This window comes from Amia ocellicauda, chromosome 17 (genome assembly GCF_036373705.1).
Source record: "Amia ocellicauda isolate fAmiCal2 chromosome 17, fAmiCal2.hap1, whole genome shotgun sequence".
Classification (NCBI taxonomy): Eukaryota; Metazoa; Chordata; class Actinopteri; order Amiiformes; family Amiidae; genus Amia; species Amia ocellicauda.
This window is the reverse complement of record NC_089866.1, coordinates 2,729,117-2,744,774: the sequence shown is the minus strand read 5'-3', so window position 1 is coordinate 2,744,774 and position 15,658 is coordinate 2,729,117. Positions and strand designations below refer to the sequence as shown.

At 47.7% G+C, this 15,658-nt stretch overlaps 1 protein-coding gene across 1 annotated transcript in view; it reads right to left on the bottom strand.

Annotated features, from left to right (window-relative positions):
* Positions 1-15,658, bottom strand: part of pkd1a (polycystic kidney disease 1a) — a 69,148-nt gene that overhangs the window by 5,899 nt on the left and 47,591 nt on the right. The window contains exons 18-45 of the mRNA XM_066690241.1: positions 15,339-15,482; positions 14,611-14,890; positions 13,374-13,590; positions 13,053-13,212; positions 12,807-12,950; positions 12,539-12,683; positions 11,728-12,333; positions 11,438-11,594; positions 10,511-10,763; positions 9,629-9,824; positions 9,069-9,239; positions 8,467-8,610; positions 8,076-8,286; positions 7,734-7,860; positions 7,065-7,181; positions 6,182-6,231; positions 5,475-5,665; positions 5,087-5,192; positions 4,696-4,814; positions 4,321-4,523; positions 3,519-3,713; positions 3,271-3,410; positions 2,645-2,775; positions 2,317-2,449; positions 1,800-1,925; positions 1,128-1,302; positions 655-942; positions 409-543 (exon numbers count right to left, since the gene is read on the bottom strand). Of these exons, the coding sequence (XP_066546338.1) occupies positions 409-543; positions 655-942; positions 1,128-1,302; positions 1,800-1,925; positions 2,317-2,449; positions 2,645-2,775; positions 3,271-3,410; positions 3,519-3,713; positions 4,321-4,523; positions 4,696-4,814; positions 5,087-5,192; positions 5,475-5,665; positions 6,182-6,231; positions 7,065-7,181; positions 7,734-7,860; positions 8,076-8,286; positions 8,467-8,610; positions 9,069-9,239; positions 9,629-9,824; positions 10,511-10,763; positions 11,438-11,594; positions 11,728-12,333; positions 12,539-12,683; positions 12,807-12,950; positions 13,053-13,212; positions 13,374-13,590; positions 14,611-14,890; positions 15,339-15,482 (5,064 nt within the window). The remainder of the gene's footprint in view (positions 1-408; positions 544-654; positions 943-1,127; positions 1,303-1,799; positions 1,926-2,316; positions 2,450-2,644; positions 2,776-3,270; positions 3,411-3,518; positions 3,714-4,320; positions 4,524-4,695; positions 4,815-5,086; positions 5,193-5,474; positions 5,666-6,181; positions 6,232-7,064; positions 7,182-7,733; positions 7,861-8,075; positions 8,287-8,466; positions 8,611-9,068; positions 9,240-9,628; positions 9,825-10,510; positions 10,764-11,437; positions 11,595-11,727; positions 12,334-12,538; positions 12,684-12,806; positions 12,951-13,052; positions 13,213-13,373; positions 13,591-14,610; positions 14,891-15,338; positions 15,483-15,658) is intronic.

The window sequence follows — 15,658 nt, the reverse complement described above, 5'->3', positions numbered from 1 at the left end:
TGTGTTTTGTAAAATTAGTCATTTTATCGCACTGAAGTCAGCAGGCTGAAAAAAGCCAATAGATGAGAATTTCCTACTGGATTCAAGGCAGTTATTACTTCTCCCTTAAAAAAGGAGAACACGGGTCCAGTTAAATGAGTTCTTGAATTTCTATCAAGAATTGATATGGGAGGTTTTTTTAATAGCACTTTATTGGAGGAGGTTTTCAATAGAATATGGTAATTTCATTAAAACGTAAAAAAAAAAAAAAAATGTCTGTGAACGCAATAAAAAAATCTAAAATCTAATACAACAGACATTTATCAATTCAGTTTATTTAATTGCTGTGATTGATTGCTTATTTGATTTGATTCACAAGCAGGGAGGGGTGGCGCACTAGAATCACGGTGGGGGGGCGATGGTACCTACCAGGTAGCCCAGCTGAGTGTACGAGAGGAGCAGCAGCACCAGGGCCACCGTGGCGGCGAGGAGGTCTCTGGCCGAGCGGCGCAGGGTCTTCCCGAACACGGACCACTCCCTCAGGAAGCGCAGCTGGTGAGAGGCCTGCCGGGGGAGCACATGACCAGACCATGAGCCGCAGTTAGGCCAACACAGCCTCCTGGGAACGAAGAGGAACCTGGCTCGGCCCACGAGAGAAACGGCCCTGAATCCTACCTTGACGATCAGCAGGAAGAGCAGCACGGCGGCCAGCTCGGTGAACGCGGAGCTCTGAAAGGCGATTTGGTAGAAGTTGGTGAAGCTGTCGCGGCGCTGGAGGTAGGCCTCCCACTGGCGGTCGGCGAGAGCGGCCCGGCTCAGGTGGAGGGCCGCAGCGGACAGCGAGAGGGCGATGGAGCACCACTGCGCCACGTTCCACGGGTGGGCGAAGTACGAGCAGCCCTCCCTGCGCACCGCGCCGCTCTCATGGACCAGGAAATAAACCACGAACACCAGCAGGAACACCTAGGACACACGAAGAGCAGGGTCAGTGAGTCAGTGGGGTCACGGCTTGAAAACAACAAGGTTTGCTCTCAACATCTTCATTGACAGACTAATTCTTCGTGATCAGATTTCAGTTGTTTGTTTATTTATTTCCCTCCTGTATGGAGCGTACTGGGCACTGCCGTGTCCAGTTACCGTGAAGTTACCATCATGAGGAGCAGCAGGTCGAGGCCGGAGCTCAGTCTCTGCAGGGTTGTGGCCTTGATGTCCATGCTGACCAGGGCTCCTGCTGAGAGGGGGAACTCCACCAGGAAGGTGACCACGGCCAGCAGGTCCGTGTTGGTGTTGTACAGACTGAACTCCACGAACAACGCCCTGCTCCTGTACACACGGGGGGGAGGATGTTAAGTGAGATTCAACTCCCACAAACACAAAAAAAAACCAAGGAAAAAAAACTGACAGGTGCTTCATGTCTAGATTTATTTCTGTGCTTTCTGCCTAATACTCACAAGTAGCATGATTGACCATCACGACTTCAAAAAGAGTTGCCTGAATTAACTAACAACTCACATTAAACACAGAAGTCCCTTCCACCCAATGTTTATTTCCCCTCGACATAAAGAACGGGACATTAAAACTCAGACAGTATCTACCACTGTCAGGTGTTTTATTACTGACGCGTCTGAAAGTCTCCTGAATCACAGCTGCCGAGCTCTTTAATCCTTTCCCCCAAAAAGGCAGTGGCTCAGACAGACATGCACATATATATATTCCCTTTCCTCAGCCACTGGCAGGTCCCTCTGCCACATCTGCCAGACATCTGAGCTGCGTGTCGGCTCGAGCTTTCCACAATGCCTGTCCCAGTTCTCTGTACTCACATCCTGTCCAGCCAGTTGTGTTTCTGTAGGCGCAGAAGGACAACTCTGCATTCTTCCATGGACCTCGTCAGCTCTTGGACGTAGCCCCCACTGTTATAAACCGAGAGCTTACCCGAGTACCATACCCTGCCAGCGGAGAAAAGATGCTGAAAATTAAAGCTATTGGAGTGGAGAAATGGGACAATTGTCATTTGCACATTGCAGGATTACAGCCGTGGCCAGCGAGAGAACAACTCCACCCAAAGAAGGGCCTGGCAATTCTCCAGAACTAGAAGTTGAGCTTTTAATAAAAAGAGTGTCATGAAATAACTTTTGGGAAAACTCACCTATCTTGTGTTGCCTTCTCTGAAACCTCAGGCTTTGTTATGCTAAAGTGACTAGAAAGGTGAAGCTTAGAGGCTCAGGGCTTTCCATAAAAAGGTCTGACAATGTATAAAGTTACTGGAACAGGAAGGCACCACGTTCCACACCACGTGAACTTCCGCTGTTTCCCCAGGACTGAGCACAGACATCTTACCCAGTGAGGTCTGGAGGGGAGTTGGTCCAGCTCTGGGACTCATTGGTCGGCCTAGTATTGTCCACGGAGGAGGTGAGCTGCTCGCACTCTCCCAGCGAGGAGCCCATTTGGAAATGTTCTGCCACGGGACACCCTGCAAGCAGAACACAAAGGAACACACGTCTCAGCACATGAGTTCCAGAATCGAACTGGAACTGATGCCAGGTCTGGTTTCACAACCGCCAGACAATGCGTTGGACCTTGCAATCACAGTAAAGGCTCCCGTAAACTCTATTTTACGGGAAGTGACACTGGTTCAGGAGGAATGACCCGTGAAGACTGTCCTCACCCTTGTGCGAGCGGATCTGGCGCAGCCGCGGCGACCCCAGGAGGATGCTCCCCGTCTCGCTCTGCAGGGTTTTATTGTCGTACAGGTATGGAGTCAGCGAGTGGGACAGCCACAGCCATGCGTCCTCCTGTCTGTGAAGCACAGAGACGAGTACACTTTAGACGACCTAGCACAGAGCATTTCCTTCCCTGACGCTCACACTTGGCCGGGCTGGTAGACTCCAGCACAGGGTCCTCTGGCGAGTCTTTCCACCCCTGGCTCTTGTTGGAAACCGTAAGCCGCTGAAAATTCCAAGGTCAGCATGGAGAGCATGATACGCCCCAGGACTGTAGCCACCAACAGAACAAATGTACTGGTGACTACGTCCAGTGACTTCAATAAAAGCATTATTCAAAACCAGGGGTTTTCAAACCGGTCCTGGAGTACCCCCTACCCTGCTGGTTTTTGTTCCAACCTAGGTCTTAATTACTTAATTTAATGGTATATTGCTTTCTTAGGTCAATGAAGGATTAAATTAAGCAATTAAGGAACAAAAACCAGCAGGGCAGGGGGTACTCCAGGACCGGTTTGAAAACCACTGTTCAAAACACAGTATCTTGTAAAATGGCGACCGTTGTGCCACTTACTTCCTGATGCTGTGGAAGGAGCTGGAGCCGAGTCTCTGACAGAGCATGCTGTGCAGCTGCTGGCTGTTGGCATCCCTGACTGAGTCTCCGTAGTTCATGAGCAGCACCACGAACAGGAAGAGCATGTAGATGAGGAAGTTCTTAAAAGAAAAGAAAAGGAAAAAACAATCAAGGATTATTCATGAATTTAAGGCCTCGAATTGAACAAGACGCAAGATATTTTCTGGCTGAATGTCCTGCTTTCTTACCTTCAACATCCTGTGCAGCATTCGCACTTTCCTGGCCTCCTCCCTGGCCTGGAACAAGGCGAACCCTTGTGGTGGTCGGACTTTCTGAACCCTTTCGGAGACGTGTTCGACCCGCGGGCTCTCGACCAGGGTGTCCTGCTCCTCGGGCCGAATCCTCTTTACTATCAGGCTGAAGTACAGGGCCTCCAGCAGGACCTGCGGTCGTGGAAAACAAATGGAGAGCCTTTCACATCCTGTTCTGCCACAAACACCAGGGCAACACATTCACTCGGGTCACATCTTTAGTGCCAAAAACTGTGAAACTACGGCCGAGCTTTTACTACGTTTCCATCCATAAAAAAAAAAAAAAGATTTGCATTTAAAGTATCCAATATGTTTAAATGCAACAACTTCTTCTATTCATGCTTTTAACAAAAGGGTCGGTGGTTCCTTTTTTTCAGAGTGCCAATGCTTGCTGAAAATGAGTGGCGGTGAGGTATATACAGAGCGGCGGGGAAAGGTGATCTACACTTTGCAATCTAATTTCTGTACGGAGATAAAGCTAACCGTTCAAATTTAAAAAGAAATTGATGCAATTACAGACTTTAAGCCGAATACACAGGTGACAGGAGCATCCTAAATGTTTTTTTGGGGCCATTAAAATACATGAGATTTTGAACGGGATCTCCTGGCTGGTATCACTCATCATTGCAAAAGCAGCACCGCATCCCCCCTGCCCACCTCCCGCACCAGAGCTCAGATTGGTGTGATGGGAATTCTCTACGGTCCACATTGGCTGTAATCGGGGCCGGCCGTCAATTACCTTCAAGGGCTCCAACACGAGGAAGGAAGCGAGGAAGCTGAAGATGGTGGAGATGAGCCACATGAGGGCCACACTGGAGCCGAAGCCCAGGCCGATCCACACAGACATGGCGCTGCTCACGGCCAGCAGCAGGAAGCTTAGGACGTGGGCGGCCTGGCTGCACCAGTGGGGGAGCGGGGGCCTCATCGACACGTCAGTCAACACTGCTGACACAACAGGAGCAGAAAGCAGAAAGTCAGCATCCAGCCAACACCTTCATCAGGACGCTGTGTGTCTTCATTGGGGGTCATCGAAATCTGTGCTACTTCCTAGAGAGGACACCCCATGGGATTGGAAGAGGGGAGACATTTCTAAACTGAACAGAGGGGAACGTACCCGTCCTGGAGGTGAACGCAGGCTTGGGGGGCTCCCTTCTCACCACCCCTGGAGGAGGAGGGGGTTCGTTCAACTTCTGGAGGAGAATTACTTCAGTCTTGTCCCCAAAGATGCTGGACCTGCCGAGACAAGGCAAGAAAAATAATTTAACTTGTGAGCAATTGAGAGTCATTGTGTTTTTTTAAATACATATATGTAAATGTTTACTTTCCCACTAGTTACATTTGGAGGCAGTTAAGTTAAATAAAGGTAAAGCTTAGAGACTACGTTAAAAGAAACTTGAAGCCACAGAAGCAATGCCAGTGCCAGCCAGACATTCACACAGCAGAGAAAGAAGTGTGCTTGAACATTAACAAATGTAATCAGTATAAGTTTCATGTGATATACTTACAAGTCCGCCATTTCACTTTCCGTTTGAGAGAAGTACTGCTGAGCCTCTCGCAGTTTGGAAACCTGCAGCTGTCCATCAGCCAAGATCTTCTTTATTAAATCCTCATCTGTGACAACAAAGTGACCAAGAGAATAATTTAGACACATTTTTAAAAGGAGTCTGACTACCTATCCGTATATCATGCACTTCGCATATCTGAGGTTGATTACATGCACCCAGGGGACTGTAAAGGCAGGGAATGGGTTTTAGATGAAGGTAAGGACTCTGTCTTCAGCACAGGCACACGACACAGATCGGTTAAAGGTTGGGAACGGTCCTTAATAGCAGTTGGAGACCCTTCAGTGCATGTGAAGTGTGAAGCTGACCGGTGTCTCGACAGAGACGTTACCTGAAGCCGTGAAGTACTTGTTCCTGTTGTTGTAGAGGTCATCCTCCTCTGACGTCAGAGACATGTCTACCCCCAGGTGCCGGCTGCCCTGTCCTCTCTTCAGCTTGGGAAGGCTGCCTGCCATGAGGGACGTGTCGTTGAGGAGGTCTGGCCAGGAGGTCACTCGTTCCTGGAAGTTTGCTTTGTGCAAGCTGTGAACATGAATGAAACAGACATGGAGGGACAAGAAGAAGGTAACCAATCTCTCCATCTTTATCTTTTCAAAGAGAGGGCTCTTCAGAACGAGTGGCCCCTCTGAGATGTTCGCAATTACGCACATGAGAGGAGTAGTACTGGAACTGCACGATAAAAAAAGTTACAACGACTATTCAATATTACGCAAAATCAGAAAGCTAATAAAGGCAATGTGACAATGCATTTCTGTGTTATTGGTTTACTGCAACTCTAGCTTGTAAAAACAGAATATAACAAAATAAAATGACCCATTCCACGGTGATGTGATGAGATTATTTTGGAGAGTTAATTTGTTTTAGAGAAAATACAGGGCCTGGTTATTTCTTTTGCTGGTGTAATTGAAATAGATTTGTTATTTTCAAGCTCTGCTCTTTATGCCCCATTCTTACTAACACCCCCTCTCTCCCCAATTGGGAATCAATGAATGAATGTGCAAATAGTCGACCAGGCTCTCAGGATTGTAAGGACCTTACCTCTTTGGTGTAACAGTCGGTATGTCTACATTGGTCTCCTCAGAGTACGTCTAAAGAGAACAGAAAAGCACCTCTGAACAGGCTGATTGAATTTGCATCTCGGCTGTACAATTCTTGCTCTACGCATGTGAAATTGCGCCTGTTGTCTGTGGGAAATAACTTCTAAAAGATTAAATATCGCTATGGTTGCAGATCCTTAGCTGGGTAAATGGTATCGAGAACAAGCCGTGTCTGTACTGTACTGGCCTTGTAGTTATAACTCCTTAAAAATATATTACAAAAATTGAAGAGAAAAAAAAAATGGTTTTAAGTATTTGATGTTTTGGCAGGATACATAAAAAAACCAATAAATGTATACATAGGTACATACATACAATCAGCCATAACATTATGAGCACTGACAGGTGAAGTGAATAACACTGATAATCTCGTTATCATGGCAGTGGGTGGGATATATTTGGCAGCAAGTGAACATTTTGTCCTCAAAGTTGATGTGTTAGAAGCAGGAAAAATGGGCAGCGTAAGGATCTGAGCAACTTTGACAAGGGCCACATTGTGATGGCTAGATGACTGGGTCAGAGCATCTCCAAAACTGCTACACCTACACAATATTAGGCAGGTGGTCATAATGTTATGGCTGATCGGTGTATCTATACATCAAAAGTGTGCATGGAATATTAGAGGAGTTATTTATTGATAACTCCACTCCCTGAACTGTGGATACCCTTCTCTCTTTAAGATGCCTTTAAAGAAGTTTCACAATGAACACAACTGCAGCACTGGGGAGGGTGTGTTATATTGGCTGATAAATCAGCTTGGTGGCATTTTTACTTCCCTGCCTCAAAAGAGAACTAGCACATAAACTCTGAAACGGAGCCATTACCTCCCCTGGGATGCCATTGAAGATGAGGAAGGAGCTGCCGGAGGCCAAGCTGTCCAGATAGTCATCGATCTCCAGCGACTCCTGGTCCAGCTGGGGAACGGCCTGCTCCACAGAGACCTGCAACAGGGATACTTATTTAACAAGACGTACAGCCCTGGCAAAGAGGCGTGACGCGATTCGCTACACATTTTAAAATGTGTCTCTGTGTAGAATCTACAAAAGCGGCCGAGCCTTTGAAGCCGGAGCTAAACTCGATTTTCAGAGACACGTTTGCCGGAGATCAATGGCTGCTGTCTGGGCCCTCAGACCTCCCCGCAAAATCAGCCTTTATATGTATTCTCTTTATTCTCAGTTCTCATTTGAAAATGTTCCATGTCAAAGTGCTGTACTCTCGCCACGGCACAGTGAAAGAGATTAAATCCCCGAACAAATACTTTCCACTGACACACAAAGGGGGTTTGTTCTTCAGTGTCCCACATATTCCATTCTCAGTTTGGCGTTCATGAGCCCTGCGGAGCTAGAGGTGTGCACTCATCCTCTCTGAAGTTTATTTGAATTTTTATTTGGTTAACGAAAGTCTATTAATCGACAAGAAAGAACAGTGTGTTCTTCGCCGGTTCTGGAGAGGGAGCCTGGGAGAGGGAGTTGACAGGAGATGGTGGGTCTGACCTTGCTGCGAGCCATCCTGAAGAGAGCCAGCACCAGCAGGTAGACCGGGTAGACAATGACGCAGGTGACCAGCCCCGCAGCCACGGTCTCGCCATTCACCGATGTCAGCTTGGACACAGGAGTGTAGCTGCGAACAAAAAACACATTACCACAGCGTGAGTGAAGTGCCGGTGTTTCTTTTCATAGTTCAAATCATGACCCACCCCTGATTTAACATCATGTCTTGCATGATGAAGGAGAAGAAAGTGAATGTATTTGTGGCCATAGCCTAGATTCCAGAGATAGACACCCATTGACTGGCTTCATTCAACACAAGTCAAAGGACACACAGGGCTGCTGTACCTTCTGTTCTTGTCCCCTACAAGGCCATACCACACCGCATTGGCCAGGAAAAACAGGTGGACCAGGAGTGTGCAGCAGGTGGCTCTCTGGACCCTTGTGAAGCGGCTCCGTGCGGGACGCTCCCAGAGAGACAGCCAGAGGTGCTTCTCAGAGAGACCTCTCACCAGCTCGGCCACAAAAATCCGCGGAAAGCTTTTCAGCTCAGCATCCGCTGTGGGGACCAAAGAATAATGGAGCGGCTCAACCAAAGCAGCCTCTTTTCTTATGAACATGAATTGAAGGCCACCTGGGACAACTTAAGTTTTTTATTTTGAACCTTCAGTTTGCCTGATGCGAATGTGAACTGCAACTGTAGCACTTAAAATTAAAATAAATAAATACTTTCACTTACTTGAGGCTTCAACCTCTATCTCCACCATCCCATTTGTCTTCTCATTCTCCACCGAGAGCCAGTCCTCAACAAGGAAAACATACTTGCTGCCTGTCTGAAGATCTTTGACTACGACATACTGAAGGTACCAAGAGGGACTCAGCCCTAAGGAGACAAATACAAAGACTAATGATAAAAATAAACTGTGTTCAAGGGATCAGTCTTGAAATGCAAGAACAAAACACTTGCCAAGGGAGATTTTACCAACTACCTTACTAACAATTAACTACTCCAAGTAAAGGAGTTATTGACTCTCTCTGCTCTCTCGATTAATACAATCTTTTAATCAGTTCCCATGCTTTACAAAGATATTTGTATCAACGAATCCCTCTGCCAATCCATTACATCATTCTAGAAGCTAACAGAGCAGCTTTGGATTTACTATATTTAATTACGAGAAGATTCTCATAGTTTTAAAAAGACTAAGACGACGAACAACAGATTGTGGAGTCGGCTTCCTTCACATCTTTCAGCAATTTCACTGCTCCTCATTAAACACTCAAATGGGCCATCTGCAATCCGTCTGGTCCCCTGAAACCAGCTGTCCCTGCAGACAACTGTACCTTTGTTGTCATGCCAGATCTGGATTTTCCAGATGCTGCCCAGGCTGCTGTCTGTGGAGATGTGAAATATGTCCAGACTGTTCCTTGTGAAGGTGTTGCTACCGTCCAAGTGTCTGTGGCCACTTCTGCCATCTCGGCCGTACAGATTGATCCCGACGTGTGCCGATGTGCCTGCAAGCGAGAGGCCAACCAGTTCAGATGTTAATGAAGCAGGACGGACATGTTCTACTACAGAAGCTAGCCATGACTTTATCAGCAAACAGCAAGTCTGCAGTGTACTACAGGGAAATGTAAATCGATAGGTAGGGGCTCGGTGGTGGCACAAAGTGGGGAAAGGTACAGCATCACAGGAGATACCTTTAGTAGACAGAGGGTTTTCAATGTTTATGCCCTTTCTTAGCCTTCTCCACAGGTGCAAATAAAACTAATACAAGAGGTAAAAGAACTGAAGCACTGGACTACAATGTTAGAAATGTTGATCATCGGATTAAGGGTTGATTTAGGGAAACTCACAAAACAGAGAAGACCTACAAGTTACAAACTCAATCCCATTTACCCACCAGATCCTCTCCCCCAGCCGGTCTTCACTTGGATCTCATATTTGAACAGCCCGTCCTTCCCACAGAAGGGAATGACCCCCACACGCTTGATGTCAATCAGGTCCAGCTTCCTCACAATGATAGCCACTACTGCATAGCTGATGAAGCTCACAGTGCACGCGAGCAGAACGATGTAGCTGATGCCTGGGGAGGGATCCTGGAACAGGCCAGCACAGACTGGTCATTAAACCATAATGATGTTGGAAGTCGTCATCGCTTTTAATAGACTATTTAGTAGTACAGCAAACAATTGCCACAGAGTCACTCAGAATTGGGACCCCTATTGGGCGTCATGTCCAAATAAGGGAGTGCCGGGAGATAACTTGCTCTAGGCAACACAGAACACAGTAATTAAAATTAAGTATTTGCATTCCAAGCAGTTTTGACACATTTACATCTTATGTTAAATATCATAATCTGATCTATTTAATCTACATTATAGTTCCATCAGACGTTTTCCCCGGGTCCAATATTTGAATAACATTAAATATCATTGAATCGAACTTGCTGCTGGGAAATGTAATGGAACTTGGGGACATTATTTGAAGAACTGAAAGAGACGAAGCATCAAAACTTCTTGCACTGCAAGTAGTTCATTTTCCTGAGGGCTCAATTATAAATAATCTATGCAAGTCAATCAAATATCGGTCCTCACAAAACTTCACAAAATAATGATACATAATCCTGTTCTGTCAATCAAATGCTTGATGCAATAAGATAACGGTACGACTAATCTTTAGAGAAAACGGGTGATCGTTCATTCAGGAGCCCTGTTTTGTTTTTCCACTGAGACTAAAATGTCCAGGAGTCGTGATGAAGTGGCCCTTGGGGACCATAACTCACGGGGATGATGAACTGCACGGAATCGCGGGGGACGAATAGGCTGGCCCCGAAGGCGGTGAGGTGCTCGGTGCGGCAGAAGGCGGTGTCGGCCGTGGTCTCCTCCAGGGGCACCATGCCATCAGTCTTCCAGCGCCGCTCCTGGTCGTTGAAGTACTGGCACAGGGACGAGTACACGCCCACTTCCAGGTACACCACCGGCGCCGGGCAGCCATTGGTCACGTTGACGTAGTAGTCCTTCGTGGTGTCAAACACTCTGCAGAGTAAACAAGGGAACGAGTGCTTGTCAGATCTCGTGATTTTCCATTCTTTTCAGTCACTTACAGGACTGTGAGGAGGCTGTTCAGATAATTCTGGTATTTGTCCTAAAAGGGGAAAATAAAGCATTAGTCAAACATGAAATGAGGGGAAAAATATTTATTTGTTGGGTAAATATTCCTGGCATGTTTGAAATAACGATATTTCTTCAACTAAAAGGTTTATCCTTTCCGAGTGCTTTCTGCTCGGTCTGCGCATTCTCACCCCCCACTCCCCGCTTCTCAGCCCTGAACGGTCTCGCATATTTATTTGGAAACTATGGGAACCTGCTGAGACTGATGGAAACAGAAAGGAGTTTAAATAAGTACCATCAGAGTAATTTTCCATGAAAGTGAAAGCCTTGGAGACATCTTCCGCAGCACAGAGATATCAAAGGTGTGTGTGTGTGTGGTGAGGGGGATAAAAATAAATCAGATTGGTTTTCCATTCCAATGTGACAGACAGACTTCTGGTTGGAAGTGCATCCAATAATATGTCGGGACAATAATGTCGGAGCACCTATATTGTAAATATGTTGGACGTGCTTTGTCTAAACTTGTGTAAACTGTGATTTAATTTCATATCTGTTGTTTTGCAGTCCAAGTCGTAAGGCAACAGGACGCAAATCCTTACTCTGGAGAAAGGAAGAAGGTATAGGGCTTGTGATCCGGCCTGTGGACCATGCTCAGTGTGATCCTCTTCTGCGCCGTGCAGTTGTATTCGTTGGGATTCAGGTAGCTGTGCAGATAGGCCGTGATGTAAGGCTCTGGTTGGCTGAACGAACCTGCGTCTAGAAAAGAGATAAAGATGTTTCTGTATCCTTCCCTTAATCACTTCCTTGGTCCTTCCTTTCTTTAATTGCAGTAACGTGTGGACATTATTCACTCACGTTCCGCGGTCTCTAGCCCCGAGAGCACACGTACCGTTCGGCACCGAGAATGTCAGCTGAATGTGCAGGCCGGCTGCTCGGTTGGTGTTGCCCGTTTTCACCACGACGATCACGGAGTTGCACTCAGTGACGTTGGCCACTCCGGAGAGGACCTTCTCCCTGGTGCTGTTGGACACTTTCACCGTGATGGCATTGCCGGCAACCAGGTTGGAGATGGGTATCTGTGTGCCGTTCTCGGTCTGGAACTCCATGGAAGCCACCTCGGTGGAGACGGTGTAGTTGCTGACGTAGCTGAAGGGGAAAGGGTTGGACTCAACCTGGAAGAGGACCTGAACAATGTGTGGCACGTCCCTGAAGGTGCCGTTGAAGGTCTTGGGGATGGCGAAGTGGCAGATGGGGTTCTCCTGGTAGCATAGCAGCGTCTGGGGGTCTGCCCGCTTGCCCGCCGTGGTGATCTCCGAGCCCTGGAACACCAGTGGCTCCTCGTTCAGCACACGCGAGTGCATGAGGATCCTCATCAGCTCCGAGGACAGGCTGTAGGCCTTCGAGGCCACTGGCAGGGAGTTCTCTTCGTAGACGTGAGTCTTATCGTCTGTCACAGACTTGGGCCAGGGTTGGTTTCCGAGGTGTATCAGATCCCCTGTAAAAATAAACAGGAGGTATGCTTGTGTCAAGTCAGGGACTTAGGAGATGTTGCATCAAAACTTTTAGACAGAAAAGGTTTTTCTTTGGTTGTTGCTGCTGATTTTTTGTATTAATCAGCAAATTAACAACAAATGTGATACCTATTTTGATGATACTCTAGCCCGGTCTCCTAATTTATCTCCTAAGTGTCTGGCTCTCACCCATGATGTTAAGGATGTTGTCAGCGATCTCCTTGGGCGTCTCTGTCCCCTGCCTGGTGTCGCTCTGAAGGATCCCCAGCATCGACTCCAGCTTGCTGAGTGTTTGGCTCCAGCACTCCTGACAAATGAACTCCCTGCTGACAGCCTGCAAATAAAGAAATGACCTTTGGATGTCAATAGACCCCCAAAAATGCCAGCTAGAAAACACTGTAGACATATACCACATGGGTCAACCCACCCCATCCCTATTGAGCATCCAGTGTCTCACCGTGCACTGGGCCAGGGCTGCAGACGTCTGCTGGATGTCGTTGACCGTGTTGACATCCAGCGAGACGAGGGCCCGTGTGATGCTGCTGCGGATGTTTACTCTCTCGCGCCACATGTCCAGCGAGGGCGACCCGGTCTGCTCAAACTGGAGGCAGAAAGGCGATACCGGGTTACATCTCAAAAGCTGCTTGCTGGTCACACGTTTTCGCCCTTGGCGTTTGTGAAGGACCTCAGAGAGGGTGCCTACCTCGTTTAGCACGGTGACGAGGGCCAAGGAGAACTCTCTGACTTGCTGGGGGTCCCCTTGCTTCAGCAGGTCTTGGAGGACGGTCTCGGCCTGGTTATACAGCCAGTGGGTTAGGTTCTGAAACCCCTCGGGGGGCTCAGGAAGTTTGACTACCATGGACCTGAGACACAGAGACACATGACATTAGTATATCATTACTTTAACACTGATTGTATGTGGTCTTCCTCAAACTGCTTGGCAAAACCTTGTTAACCACCTGTATCTTGCACTACCTCTGGGAAAAAAACAAAAAAAACAATCTCCATCTCCTGGGTTACTCACTGGTTCAGTGCCACAGTAGCCGCCCCCTGGTGGTCCTGCACCTTCACCGACACGTCCACCTTGAACCCGCTGGACTGAAATCCGGGGGGCAGGAAGGCCGAGTACTCGTGGCTGGTGCCCTTGTACACGGAGAACTCCTCGCAGTGCTCGGCCATGCAGCGCGTCACGATCAGCATGTACACCAGCGGGGTCTGCGTGTCGTCCGTGTCCTCGTACCCTGGACCGACACAGAACACAGCGCGGTTGCCACAGAGATATGGGAGATTATTCTGTGCTCACTAGTGTGTGTGCTTCGGCGATAATATGTTATTGCTTCCAAAGCTAGGCCAGACATTTAAAAGCAAAAACTAAAAAACACAGATTAGTTAGTAGATGTGACTGGATAGATTTGCAGCAGGAGAGATGCATCATTCACTCCAACTACACTGGGAACAAGTGAGAAAACATTAATCAAAATGAACTGCCAAGAAAAGGAAGGATATAGTGGGGGGGAACAAAAGGAAAACTAAATGAGACTTGGCTTGCTATTGAATCGTGTAGATGCTGGGTACTGTAGCCCTTGCTGTGAAGTGCTGTTGTCTGGGCAGCTCCTTCATTAGGCCGATACGCTCCATTGAACTTCTTTACTGCCTGCGTCATTATCACAGTTTTCAAACACATTAACCACCACTTCATACCACACAGAGGCTAACAGGTTTGTGGAATAATAAAGCAACACTTGAGCCTGGTCAGGATGCTGAATGCTGAAATACACAGGAACTGTCTGCATCGTGGAGGCGCTGTGTGGAGTACCTTCACCCCGTTTTGAAGCAAACAAAACCCACCGTGTGCATTGAAGGTCATTAGAACACATATTCATACGAACTGTGTTCAGAATTGCCAGCGAATACGACACTCTTGTAATAAACACTTAAGAAAAAGAAAACAAGAAAAAAATCACTTAAAAGCATTCCATGGACACGTAGCACTTCTCATGGCAGCAGCGAATAATTGACACTCTTATTTGGCACTATTTTTGTCTCTACCAGCATTGCAACACCACGAGCTTCCAGCCAGGTTCCCCCACTCGCTGTGAACGACTGCTGCCAGGAGATCAGACCATGATGAAGATGATCAGCACAGCAACGGGACATAGCCAGCTGAGATGTCTGGAAACCCAAACACTACAGATGCACAGCAAACATAAAACGACACGGCTGTGACTGAGATAACGAGATGGACTGGACAATTCCTTTACCTGAGCAGTTGAACTGCACTTTGGTGGTCAGAGCGCTGGCGGTGTTGCCGGGGTGCAGCGTGCAGGAGCCGCCAGCAGGGGGCAGGTTAGGCCTGAGCTGGATGGAGGCCACGCCCTCGCTGTCCATCATGGGGTCAGTGACGTGCAGGCTGAAGATGTAAGCGTCCCCATCTTTCAGGATCCCCTGACGCAGGACCAGGTTCATGCCATCCATCTCGGTGGTGGTGGTGCTCTTGTCCAGGATCAGGGACTCGTTGTTGGAGTTCAGGGCCGTCCAGCGCTGAGGATAGCAAGCCAAGCATGAGTCTCGCACCCAGGTGACTCAAACACGAGCGCACTTATCTTATCTCCGTCATTAACAAGTAGGCCTGTGCAAGAAGATGTAGGCTTGGCACTTCAAATGTCAGGGTATCAAAAATGCTCTAGTGCTGACCAGCCTGTTTCATGTTAAGATTTAGACCCAGATAAAAGTGCTTGAGTTTCACAGGTGCACATTTTCTCTCCTCGCCTCGGCTGCAATCAGGCTCCATTTTGTCCCATTCTGCTTGATTGCCAGGCTTTGTAATGTGTCGCCTGGTGAAAGGCCTGGCAGAAGACTATACTTTCTGTTGGATGTGGTAGAAGAATATAGTAATGCAGCTGCAGACTCCAGTAAATGCAAGTGGCCACACATAAAAGCTTTAATAATATCAGGTTAGGGGCTGAGCGGTGCTCAAGGCGTCTCTTACCCCAGTGTGAGAGTTATCCAGGCAGTTGCTGCAGGTTCCTGCCAGGTAGACGTATGAACTCTGGCTCACTTCGTACACTGACTGGGCCTTGCACGAGACGCACTCCAGAGACACCATCGGGATCCTGCCGTTCTTCACCAGAACCTGAGGAGAAACAACACAGAACTGAGTATCCTGAAGAGAAAGATGAGTGATACTTAAGTACTTATTGCAATGTACCGACATTGTGTCGACACTTCAAAGGTCCTGGTTAAGCATTACAGATAAGAGGCACCAAGGTGAAAATTTACAAAGGGAACAACTCGAGCTTTGTCAAAAGG